The sequence below is a fragment of the Hippocampus comes genome, unplaced genomic scaffold, assembly GCF_001891065.2.
Source record: "Hippocampus comes isolate QL1 unplaced genomic scaffold, H_comes_QL1_v1.1 scaffold66, whole genome shotgun sequence".
NCBI lineage: Eukaryota > Metazoa > Chordata > Actinopteri > Syngnathiformes > Syngnathidae > Hippocampus > Hippocampus comes.
In genome coordinates this window covers 141,299-153,892 of record NW_017805003.1, presented here as the reverse complement: position 1 = coordinate 153,892, position 12,594 = coordinate 141,299, and the positions used below count along the sequence as shown (strand labels likewise).

Below are 12,594 nucleotides of genomic sequence, written 5' to 3'. Positions count from 1 at the left end.
CCGAAAAAAACGACCATGTATAGCAAGGTGTTTTTAGCCGAAAAAAACGACCATGTATAGTAAGGCGTTTTTAGCCGAAAAAAACGACCATGTATAGCAAGGCGTTTTGAGCCGAAAAAAACGACCATGTATAGTAAGGTGTTTTTAATCCGAAAAAAACGACCATGTATAGTAAGGCGTTTTTAATCCGAAAAAAACGACCATGTATAGCAAGGTGTTTTTAGCCGAAAAAAAACGACCATGCATTGTAAGGCGTTTTTCGCAGAAATTTTAGCCGAAAAAAACGACCATGTATAGTAAGGCGTTTTTAACACAAAAAAAAAACGACCATGTATAGTAAGGCGTTTTTAGCCGAAGAAAACGACCATGTATAGTAAGGCGTTTTTAGTGGAAAAAACCGACCATGTATAGTATGGCGATTTTAGCCGAAAAAAACGACCATGTATAGTTAGGCGTTTTTAGCCCAAAAAAAACGACCATGTATAGTCAGGCGTTTTTAGCCCAAAAAAAAAACGACCATGTATCGTAAGGCGTTTTTAGCCCAAAAAAATGACCATATATAGTAAGGCGTTTTTAGCCCCCAAAAAACGACCATGTATAGTAAGGCGTTTTTATGCCGAAAAAACAACCATGTTTAGAAAGGCGTTTATTGCCGAACAAAAACGATTCTCTATAGCAGTGGATCTTAACCTGGATTTGATCGAACCCTAGGTGTTCGGTGAATGGGTCTCAGGGGTTCGACAGAGCCTCTGCCATGGAGGGTAAGGCACACCCGACTCAACATGTCAATTAGTTATGACACGCCCGCTTGGCCATCACTCGCTGGTTCATTTTGTGCACAATTTAAAAAACGTATACTTTTGTCTTGATATTTTACCTACTTTTTTTCTGTTTTTAATAAATGCATTTTTTCATGTCTCGATTTTGTCCAAAAATAAATAAATAAATAAAATGTTTTTCTTTTTCACTTATGAAGGGTTCGGTGAATGTGCCTATGAACTGGTTGGGTTCGGTACCTCCAACAAGGTTAAGAGACACTGCAGTAGACGAAAGAGCACTACATACTAGTCACAGGATGATTCCCGGTTTAACGGTTTACTGTGGCTTTAAAAAGTCAAGGTTTCAATTCCTGCCAAAACTGTCCATCATCAGTAATGAGCTCTTTTCTTTTTTTTGAGGGACATCTCAGCAGGACACAATATGACTGACTGCTTGCAGAGATCACTAAATGAGCCCCTTTTTCAAAGTTAATTCTGAGAGGCCAGTGGATTATTCTTTCTCTTTTTTTTGTTCTCCAGCTTGGCTCAAAAGAGAAGGGAGGGGCGAGCTGTTCCAGGGTGAAGGAGTGAGAGGAAGGATGGAGGGAGATCACAGCCAGACTGCACACCGTAAATAAATAAATAAATACACCAAAAAGCTCGATTGCCAGCGGGTACTAGTAAGTCCCCCAAGGAGAAGATGAGTAGCCTTCCAGTCTGTTCTAAAAATAGCTCCTCCTAATGGGAAATTGTCGTCCTATGAATAATTACAATGGAAGAAGATGAATATTTCTTTCATTACTTTTTTTATGTTCCAAACATTCTATAATTTCTTTAAAATTAAAATAGGTGTTGTTATATGGGGAAAAAAATGCTGTTTTTATTTAGCCCATTGTTTTTTTTTTAAACAACGGACATTTTTGAGCTTTAATTTTAGTACTTTTATACGCACTGCGACCGACATATTTTTCCAATGCAAACGTTGGCATTACAGTTTCTGAGAATGGTGCAAGAATGTCGGGCTTGTGGTGAGCAAGTCCGCTTCACTCCCTAATGAGAACAAGCGGTATAGAAAATGATGAAACTGACCAGTGTGAAGCTGTCATATGTTTTCATCAACTCCTCTGTTCGATACTGTTCCAGCACCACCACTCCTGTCAACGATGGGCTCTTAGCACGGGCGCAGTCCTCACAGTGCACCACATAGGTCTTCTTAGCGCTATGTTCACTGGTCACGAACAGCATGTTGAACACCTCCACCTGCAAAAATACCAAAAAGTCGGTCACACACACAACTACACAGCGGACAACATCGGGGGAAAATGATGAGTTAGGGGAAACTGACGTCACACTCATTGCAGTAGTAAGCCGGCTCATCCTTTAAACGACTCTGATAACAGATTTTCTTTCCTGATGCCACCAATTGTTCCCTCAATATCTGGATATGCTTGATGGACTGCAGTAGGCAGTGTCTGGCAGAGGAGGAACAGAGTGGAACATTTAAACTATACATTCCCACCTTGCAGTATAGTTTGGTCCAGCTCATCTCAGTACAATTTGGAATGATTAAAGCCGCTGTGACATCAATATTTGTACGTGTTCTTCCCATTCAATTTCCATCATACTTGTCACTCAGGAAGTCACTGCTCTATATTGATCATGCTAAAAGACTCTACACTCCTGTACCACTGCTGCTAGTACCTCTCGGGTAGAGTTAAAAAAAAAAAAACATTTTAAAAAGTGTAAAAAGTTAAGTCCTGAGCCGAACTGTACTGCTTGGTGGATTATAGGACATCGGGTGATAATAATAACAAAATGATTAGCACCAACAACAAACTTACTTAATCATCTTGAAGGTGTCATGGTCTGTGATTTTGATGGTGCGAGCCACATTCCAGGAAACGTGGATCATGGGAACAATTGACTTAACTTTCTTCAGCTCATTCCACTCGTATCGCTCCAGGGCGAGTTGATACTGGTATGCTAATCAACAGAACAAACAGCGCAAACAAACACGGTGTCAAGATAAGTGAAAGGAAACTGAAAATTTGTAAATTGAGACAAAGAGATTACGATACAGCAGCTGTGTTATAATTTTCTCAACGGGCTGGTTCACATTACTCACAGTTTAAAGGACCCACGTTCCAGGCGATGTTGTTACACCAGCCCACTGCTTGGACCCAGTGCACAGTCCCTGCATTGATCCACACCAAGTCGCCTGGCCTCTGAATGAAACGGTACACGGGGATGTTGGAACTGTAGAGGTCTTCCAGAACTGGCCACCAGGACCCTGTGAGGTAGTCTACTCCATGCCTGAGGCACAAGTACAATTTGAGAAACTGACTGTTGGAATATGTTTTCTCCCGTTCAAACCAAGCCTCCTCACTCACTTCTCACAAAATGTGTTGATAGCCTCCCAGTAGTGCTCATGGACAGCAAACCACTCACAGTCACCTGGTCCAATATTTATGTTGACTGAGCAGAAGTTGTTGTTCTCCTGGTGACCTGAGGGAAAAACAACGCATTTGAAACTTGTCATCCAATTGCGCAAAGTCAGCATTGAAAACAAGAAATGTCAATTCTCTCAATTGGATGAGGATTCTGAGAGATTCTTTTGTCCAATTAAAAAAAATAAGAACAAAGGCCAAATCAATTAGGGACTTAGCAGCCACCATTTAAGCGATCCCTACAAACGACACTACTGTGGCTGCAAGACCAGCTTCACCAGATGCTTAGTTAGAGCTTTGATATTTGGCATCATCTGCCATTCGGTCTTCAACAGAACAAACAAATGCAATATTATGGAAGTGATGTGTATTTGGACTGAGAAAAAAAATAGCTCCCTCAATCCAAATATACATTGATTTCTTTTACTAGAGTCCAAATCAATTGGCGAAGAAATGGGGATGCTAACGCTAAATGTACATGGGCAGTTGATACAGTCTGGCCCATCACTGTTGCAGACCTGTATAAAAGGAGATTTGATATTGCCATGGCAACAACAAAGAGGCTATTTATTCCAAGCCACGATACAACATAGACTTTTGGAAAGACATTTCTCTAAAATTACTTGTTTACCGAAAGATTGGTAGTTTTAATTCATATTCACAAATTCTTAGGCCACAATTAGCTTGGCAATTTTGATAAACTTTTTCACAGCAGCCATTTTGACGGTGTAGACGAGTGGGGTACAAAGTAGGTAGGACCTGTCATTACGGTAACATATTTGGGTCCCATTCCATTTAGGTTACACTGAATACCTCCCACTTAACCTATGGATGTTGTTGTTGTTTTTATTTTATTTTTTTACTAAAAGAAGCAAAAGTGACATCCATTTAATGGCCAGGGTACAATAGGATCACTAATACAAAGTGCCTACAGGTCGGCGCAGATATTTCCACAGAACCGAATGCATAAACGACAAGCGCTCATTAAAGCCGCACCGACCTGGTGTCCGGCTGCCTGGAACTTTCATGTAGAGCTGGACAGTGTTCATGCCCAGGATTGTGTGTCCGACATGACTGAGCATGTTGTTGACTGACTCCACTCGCATGAACGCTGGCAGTTTGAGCAGCTCCTGCAGCTGGGGTTTCCACCTTAGAGAAATATGGCAGATGGTGTCAAACAACTACTGTCCTTGCTTGACTGGCCAGAAGTGTTTTGAACTCACCGTTTCGGGTCTGAGAGATCTATGTTGGTACCAAATTTGATTATCTTTCCAACAGACTTCAGTTCCGAGCTGGGAAGGAACGGTAAAGTCTGAATATCAGAAAACTCCAAATTTATTATGATTATTATTTTTCATAAATTCAATGTCATCTTTTATGGTAACCTGGGTGTGTTGGCACCAGAGTTTTTGCTGGACGGGAGCGCAGAAGCGGCTTTGATGTCATTAGAGGTCGGGCTGCCTTTACTGCTAGTCGATGTCACACCTGCTTTCGCAGTAGATGACGTATTTGAGGGGTCAGCTTGTTCCTCTTCCTCTTCGTTCTCACTCTCCTTCTCTTCGTTCTCACTCTCCTTCTCCTCCTATAAAACGTCTACATGAGCTAAGCTGGCAGGTTGGTCAATGGCAACAAGTCTGTCCATCATTACATTCCACTTAATTTCACAACCTTAGGGCGTAAGGCGCATATTACTATTTTCAAATATTTTAAAAATTTTATGGCTGATGAGGAAAATAAGAACAGATCTTCCAATTTGCATCCGCACAATATAATGAGATACAAAACCAAGCTCAACACCGCGTGCTTGATGAGTACATGTGTGGGCGCCCCGAGGAAAAACGCCTACCTGCAGGCTCTCCTGGAAGCTCGAGGCTTGGTACTGAGCGTATTTGGCAATGGTGGTATGTGAGCGGCTGCTCTCGCAGGGCCACGTCTGAGTGGAGCCACGGGAATCCCAGTTTTCATCAGCGGGCTGCTGGACCTGAGTCCTCACCTCCACGGCATGCTCTGCATTGGCCTCCACCAGAGATTTGGTGGAAAACAAGCCAAGGTCTCACATAAAGAAAAAAAAAACAGTAACATTTGTATCTGACGTTTCTTGATCACATTTCACTTGAGATGAGGCCAGTGAAAACCTCCTGCTACTCTGTGTTCATTTGTGGGAGCATGACATTCACAGGTGATTAGGTTAAAGGCTATGTAAAAAAAAAAGATGTGACAAACGTAAAACGGGAATGCTGCTTGAAGGATCTAAATCAAGGGTCACCAACATGTTGCTTATGGGCACTGGCTAGCCCCCAAGGACCAATTGATTAGCCCGCGGGCCTGCACAATAAACAGCTTACCAGTGATGGGGCATTGTCATTTTCTAGGAATGTTGTGATCGTTTTAAAATATAAGCACTGGCAGAGATTTAGCGTTGCAGATATTTGTCTGTTTTCCAGTCATTGTGAGAAATCTTTAACACAATCGGCGTCTTCACATAAATGAGTGTCAGTAATTATTCATCAAATATACAATAATATTCATTGTTAAAGATAGTCTGAGAATATTTGTTATTTAAGAAGTCAAATGGGTATCAAAATGGTCGCCCTTCCCATTGATCAGTACCCAAGTAGGATTTCTCACTTTCAAAAAGGTTGGTGGTCGCTGATTTAGATCTTTCCCAAAATGGTGACAAGGTTTCGAAGACACAGTCCTTCTTGGAATCATCTTCGATCTCTTTTTCATTTGTAAAATCATCTCTGAGTGTATAGATATAACGCATACCGTATTTACACATAAAGTATTTCAAGTAAATAACATGATTGGATAAACTTCCACGAGATCTGTCTTCAAGGGATTGCATGTGTTGCACCGTAGGGTTTCACACACTAATGACAAAGAATAAAGAGCAATTATTGGCTCGGTAGCCTCAGAATTTGTGTTGTGTATAAACTCACTGAGGCGGAGTGAGCCGGCGAGGCCTCTGATGACAGTCACCGCATTTTTGGGATCGGTGCAGAACTGAAGCAGGACTGGTGAGAAGGCGTCCCTCCTGCTCTCCAACTGCAAAATTCTACCGTTAGCAACATCATACTCAACACACTGTGGGAGCGCTATTCGTTTCATATCTTTTGATTGCTTCAAATATTTTGTGGGGCCTGGTACATGAATATTCGAATGCACTGATAGTCAAACTTCTCGAGCGTCAGTCGAATCTCAACCGCATTATGGAAAGGCCTATGACTGAATACGACATGAGACGCTCGATACTTGTGTGGACTCACATAGATACTTGGCGTGGGAGGGTTGAGCTTTTCCCGAGGTATGGGAATCTGGATGGAAAGTTTCGGTTTCACAGAAAGGGAAGGAAGCAGGTACGACTCCTTGAATTTCTCCTTAACCTTTGCCCCCCTGTGATGAAAAGGAGAAAGCAAAAGCGTGGGACTGTGTTGAATTATTCTTTCGGATCAAAAGGAACAAGAATGATCTTGGGGGGCGGGGGGATACTTACTTGCAAGCTCGCACCACATCGGCGGCTGTGTTTTGGATGGTGATCTGACAAAGTGGGATTTTCTGCTCTTCCACTTTGGCGGTGTTGAACGTGCGTATGCTATCGAGCTTCATCTTCACCAAGAGGACCTTCAACTCCTTGTTAAAGCCCATGGACAACATTTTCAGCTTGAGTGGGTCAAGAGAAGCCGGCGTGCCAAGAGATTTACTCGCTGGGGTACTGGTGCACAATTTGGATGCGCTGAGAGTTGCTAACAAGCTTGTGGTTTTTTTAGTGTCGGAGATTCCGGCTCCTGATGATGATACAGCAGTTCCAAGCACGCTGACATCACCTTTCATCTTTTTTATGATGTTTGCTTTCGCTTTTTCTAGTTTCACTCGCTTTTTGGGCACATCTTTGCTGGGAGGGGATTTGCGTTTGTTACGTCTGCGTTTAGATTTGGGGCTGACGGTGCTTTTCTCTTTCTTGATCTTAACTTTGACCCGCGGCTGGTGATTTCTCTCCGTGTTCTTTCGCCTCTTGTCTTTGCTCGAGACAAGGAGGTGGTTCAAAGAGGTGGTGTGGGTGGCGGTCAGTCTCAGCTCCGCACTGAGCGAGTGGTCCAAAAGAGAGACGTCTTTTGCGGTTTGGATGTCTTCATCGTGAGCCTCTCGTCTCTCTTTCACATCAACATCAGGCTGCTCTATTTTGCCTGTGGGGTTGTCTGTGATGGGCTCACGCTCAACTGTCTCGCTGCATTTTTCCAAATGTAGATTACATTGACTATTAGTTTCTGAGGATGATGCTGGGTGTGACTCGAGGGCAGAATCTTGTTGCTGCTGACAGTTAATATCTGGTCCCCGAGCAAGAGAGGAAGAAAACTTAACCCCATCGGCAGTCAAAGCAGGAGAACCCCCAAATGGGCCCCCTCGACACGCGGTCCTCTGGCCACTGAGAAAAGTGGCCAGGCTCTTGAAGACGTCATCCAGGCCTGATTTGTGATGGAGCTCGTGGTGTAGAGAGGCGGCTTTTTCTGGAATTTCTTTCTTCATCTCCTCTTCAAGAATAGGATGAGTTGTACTTGGTAGATCGTGTGGTGCTGAACAATCTGCCGGTTTACTTTCAACGGACCCCTGAAACCCATCATTAATATTCTCGTCTTCGAAGGCCGGAGGGGAAAAACTGGGCTGGAGGGCAGGTCTGCTTATCATTCCCTTTTCCATCTCGTCGTCATCGTCTCCCGCATCCGAGACTGGTGAGCCCTGCCAGCTGAGTACAGGGGGAGTGTTAGCGAGGTTTTCACCCACTTCACCATTTCCAATCACACCCACAGGCTGGAGATCCGGGGCGTGGAGGAGTCCTCCTTGCCCTTTGCCTTGGGCTGACTGCTTGATGCTTACGGAACACACTGCACTGGGAGGGTCTAAGGCTTCATACAAAAGGGAAGGCAGCGTATCGTTCGGGTTTGATTTTGGTCCCTCGGCTGTGGTCAGGTTGGGGCTGTTTCTCGTGGGGAGTGAGTGTCCGTGCTTGTTTTGGGGCATATGTGGTGGAGAAGTACCCTTAGGAAGAAAAGATTGACCGGTGGAAAGACGATCCTCTTCCGAAGAGTTAGAAAGAAGACAGGAGCCATAAGTTTCCTTCTGTATGTTTTTAGCTTTCAGGGTTATTTTCTTTTCCTTCCTTGCTGCCTTATCCCTTTTTTTCTTTTTCTCAGCTAATTTCCGTTCTTTTTTCTTCCATTTCTTTCGATCTTCAGCCTTTTTCTTTGCCGTTGTGACATCATCCCATCGCTCTCTTTTCACCAGTTCATCATTTTGTAAGCGCCCAACTGTTTTTCGGGCTTCCGACTCCTTTCCTGGCTTGTTTATTCTTGAGCTGCCGTGCGGAGACAAGCGCAGATGCTGCGAGGTCTCCTTGTATTTGACATCTGAAAACTTGGATTTGGGACGAGCTGGACATGGATGAGATGGGATCGAGGTTGAGCCGAACTTTGCTATGTGGGTGGGGCTTCCCTGGACTTTTGGTTGGCCACTGTGGCCAGGGATACGTTGTTGACTGCTGCTGGCTGCTTTGTGTAATGGATGGCTAACACGTGGACTGTGAGCAGACTCTTTTGAATGAAGGGAGGAATATTTAGGAGGCTCTTCTGCAGAAGGCCTGAAGTTGGCCGGCTCTCTTGAAATGCCTCTGATGTTACGTTGAACTTCCTGCCGAGTAAATACGAATATTTTCAAGATTTGAGATTACTCGTGGAACAAATTCTGGTTTGCAATCTCTATTCTATTTGATACCACGGGTGTTCCGGTCAATGCTGTGTCGGTCACAAGTTATTCAACGCCAAAACACACAAAGCCTCAAAATGTCTTAACTCATTCACTCCCAAAGACGTTTTTAAACGTCTTTTCAGACTTGGTCTAGAATTGGCTGGTCCTGAATGAGTTTTAACAAGCCCAAATAAGTGTACAGTGGATGTAAACTCACCAGCGGGTAAGAAAAAAATTTTAACAATCCCGTACTGTGCTTTGCTTGCGGGGATGATTCCTTGAGTCCTCCTCTTCTTCCTCAAGGCGGTGTGTCAAAGGTTTGTGCTGTTCAGCTCTGAGGTGGCGAGTGTGCCGCTGTGGGTGGTAGTGAGGATTTTGGTGGCTGTAAGGCACACGGGTGTGTTCTGCTGGTGAAGACATTTTTCGATAACTGGTTCCGAGATGTGAAGCCCTGCTGCTGCAACCCTGGTTTTGAACCGTTAGGTCACCGTTGCAAAAGCTATGTCCTCCAGCGCGTGATTTTGAGGTCTCCTGTATAAAGAATAAATGGAATCTAAAATGTCGGGCAATTTTAAAAGAAGTACGCGAGTATACCTGTTGCTGTGTTGTTGAGGTCCTGTGGTGAGAGGGGTGGCTAGGACCTGCCGTGTCATGAGGAGGCTTCCAGTTGTCTTGGTTACAACGGTGGTGGCGAGGTGGGGGTGGTGGATGGGCAACAAAATGCCTTGATCCAGGATGAGATGACTGGACAGAGGGACAAATATTCATTCAGATGAAGAGAATGCCACATTTAAGTGAGTTTAAGAGGGCTAAATAATGGTACGGTAGGTTATTAAGACATTCAAGTACACGTGTCGTAAACAAAGGTGCAATAAAAAAAGCGCTTTTTGCCTGATGGTGTGCAATGCATGGTTAACTCTCAGTGGGGTGGACTATAGCATCTACTTCACATCCACCTAGCTTCATCATAATTGCCTCTCAGTCTACAATTATCACTTGGAACGTCATGAGCCATTTGGGATTATTCCTCTTGGGCAAAAACTGAAGGATCCAACCGTCAAGCTAATGATTGGTGAACACCATATACCTGATCAGGACCTGAGTCCCGGCTCCTCTTGGCTGGACACTCCTCCCTCGTTGATGTCGGGTGCTGCGGGGGTGAACTATGCTGGTGGATTTGGTCTTGGCGCTGGTGAGAGGCTGGCCGTTTCCAAAGCCCGGGCCTGTCATTAATCATTCGAGCGGGGAAGGTCCTGCGAAAGTCTGAGGGAGCCCATCTTTCTGGGGGGAGCTGGGGCTCTCTGTTGTTGCGGTGCAGACGAGGACTCCCGTGCTAGAGCCAAGAAGAGAAACATCACAGTCTTTCATCATCATGTTAAGTGAACAAACAGCATTTACTCCCATGAAAAGATACTTTCTTCACAAGCCCCCTTCTGAAGGCCTCACCAAAGAGTTGCTGACATTGCTGTCCCAGTTTGTGTAGCGCTCTCCTGGTCTTGTTAGATAACCATTGTTGGTGCCAGCTCGGTTGTGGAATGAGCGCCCAGAGTTGTGATGCCAGTTCTGACCCTCAAATGGCTGTTCTTTACCATCCCAAACATGGAGAGACTGCCTGTGCCCCTTAGAGGAACCCTTGTCTTGGGGATAGTGAACCGTCCGTTGCCCCCTTGGCAAAACAAACAGACTGATTAACAAACATCATGGTGGAGGATGAATTGAAGATAATCATCGCAAAAACAAAAAGCATAGGTGGGAAAAAAAAGGGCCTTTTACACACCAGACACCTCATTTGGGTTCACCTGCATAAGAGCCGTTTTCATAAATCTGCTACCGTTTTTTAAAACTTGAACAATTCTGAGCTCGATCAGGCAACCATAATAATATAATAACTTGCTTGAAACAAGGTTTAAATCAAACGTTATATGCCGACTCTGGGCAAAAATGCTGATTTATTTTCAACAGTTTAGACTTGGATAATGAGATGGCTAGCTATAGCAGCCCAAGTGTACAGTCACCATTTTCATAGCTAAACATCCAATGAAAGATTCCAGGTGAGTGTTTCACTTTTTTTACTTTTCACCTGTGGTATTGACGACTTGACGGTGAGATGAGATGATCAGCTGGAATGCGTCCTCCATTGCATCTGCAGCAACCGATAAACACATTGTTCATGCACTCACATTTAACTTTCACAAAGTACAGTCAAGGTTCGCCGCTCGTGTTGCACTTCCTTTGTATTTACTGATCGTATGGAAGATTAAGTGGTTAGTATGGTTTTGCTCGGAGCAAAATCCACCAGTTCACTCGTGATGTATCGCTGCGGCTTCTCTCAGTGGAGATGCTGTGGGCTCATTCACTCGTGTTGAAACCGCACCCTCCAAGTGCAGCTGAGCTAAGTGCTTCTTCTTAAATGCGCTCGTCAAAGTTAATCAGCCTGTGTCGCTGGCTGTCACTCTTCAATCAACGCCACAGAGGCTGGCGTTAAACCTGATGCTAACTTGCCATTGGCGCTGGCATGAGAGCAAAATTGTGCCAAATGATGAACACATTTTCATTTTAAATTAAAAAAAAAAAAAAAAAAAAGACAACATGGTTGCTATCAGCATCCAACCCCTCATGTTTTAACTCTCTGGTCTCAGTGTCCATGTGTATTGCCATGCTGTTGCTGACCTTTGTGTTTGGCTCCAAGGCCGACTGTTTACCGGGGCCCATTGTCCTCTGTTTGGTCCTCCATCTGGATAGGAGTGCCATGTTTTACGGCTCGAGTACAGCTCTGCTGGGTGATACATGCAGCCTGCAACAGACATGGTTGCAAGTTGTTTTGCTCTCAATGATTTATAGAATTTATTATTGGTAGGGAACGCAAAGAAAGCATCACTAAAAGATGAACCACTGGATCAAAGCACTTGTTTCACCTTCTTTGTTACACATAGTATTGCTGTAAACATTATTTATCAATGTAAATAGGGCTCTAAGATCGCAAGGAAACAAATCTCATCTTCGTAAAATATGCAATTTATTTTGTTCTGGTGACAAAAATAATGGTCTGCAGGGCGAATCATAACTTGAAAGGGGTCTTCTATTCATGTCAGTGAAATTCAATGACAGCAGCGAGTAAATTACGTCATCAGATCATAGATCGTCCTGGAACCTAAATACAGTGTAAGAAGCTCTTGCTGGAAATATACTTACTTATCAGACATTTCATCCATTTCTGCTATTAAATAAAACGGCTTGACTGCTCAGTTGTACAGCATTCGGGTCTTGTGATATCGACCTCTAGTATGTTACATTGTAACTATAAATTGCATCCTCACTTAAAAAACAAACAAACAAACAGCATTGTTAAAATTATAGACCTGTGACAGTGCCAATCAAAACCAATGTTTCTTGGCAAAGGGAACATTCTGATGCAACTCTTCTACTGGATCTCACTTCATCATGTGCAAATGTGCATCGTGACATTTGCAGCGAGTACGTGTAATTTGATTAGAGCATCTCTACAAAGTACCCGTGACACCTACGAAGCACTTCGATAAAAAAAAAAAAAAAAAAATACTATGTAATTATCAGTCTGTCTGTGTTCAGGAGGCCCTCCACTTCCCACCTGAACAGACAAAACATATGACTCAGTGATGTATTGATAT

General features: G+C 43.7%; 1 protein-coding gene across 2 annotated transcripts in view; it reads right to left on the bottom strand.

Annotated features, from left to right (window-relative positions):
- Window positions 1-12,594, bottom strand: part of LOC109508971 (uncharacterized) — a 35,222-nt gene that overhangs the window by 18,593 nt on the left and 4,035 nt on the right. Inside the window, exons 2-19 of one of the 2 annotated variants that reach the window (XM_019858920.1) lie at window positions 11,618-11,741; window positions 11,028-11,090; window positions 10,394-10,613; window positions 10,035-10,280; window positions 9,542-9,691; window positions 9,200-9,478; window positions 6,702-8,890; window positions 6,475-6,601; window positions 6,148-6,253; window positions 5,052-5,257; window positions 4,591-4,787; window positions 4,429-4,497; window positions 4,206-4,354; window positions 3,149-3,263; window positions 2,884-3,071; window positions 2,600-2,741; window positions 2,104-2,230; window positions 1,848-2,018 (exon numbers count right to left, since the gene is read on the bottom strand). In XM_019858920.1, the coding sequence (XP_019714479.1) occupies window positions 1,848-2,018; window positions 2,104-2,230; window positions 2,600-2,741; window positions 2,884-3,071; window positions 3,149-3,263; window positions 4,206-4,354; window positions 4,429-4,497; window positions 4,591-4,787; window positions 5,052-5,257; window positions 6,148-6,253; window positions 6,475-6,601; window positions 6,702-8,890; window positions 9,200-9,478; window positions 9,542-9,691; window positions 10,035-10,280; window positions 10,394-10,613; window positions 11,028-11,090; window positions 11,618-11,736 (4,863 nt within the window). In that variant the 5' untranslated portion in view covers window positions 11,737-11,741. Of the gene's footprint in view, window positions 1-1,847; window positions 2,019-2,103; window positions 2,231-2,599; window positions 2,742-2,883; window positions 3,072-3,148; window positions 3,264-4,205; window positions 4,355-4,428; window positions 4,498-4,590; window positions 4,788-5,051; window positions 5,258-6,147; window positions 6,254-6,474; window positions 6,602-6,701; window positions 8,891-9,199; window positions 9,479-9,541; window positions 9,692-10,034; window positions 10,281-10,393; window positions 10,614-11,027; window positions 11,091-11,617; window positions 11,742-12,594 lie in introns of those variants that run through there. The other variant, XM_019858927.1, reaches the window with a different exon arrangement.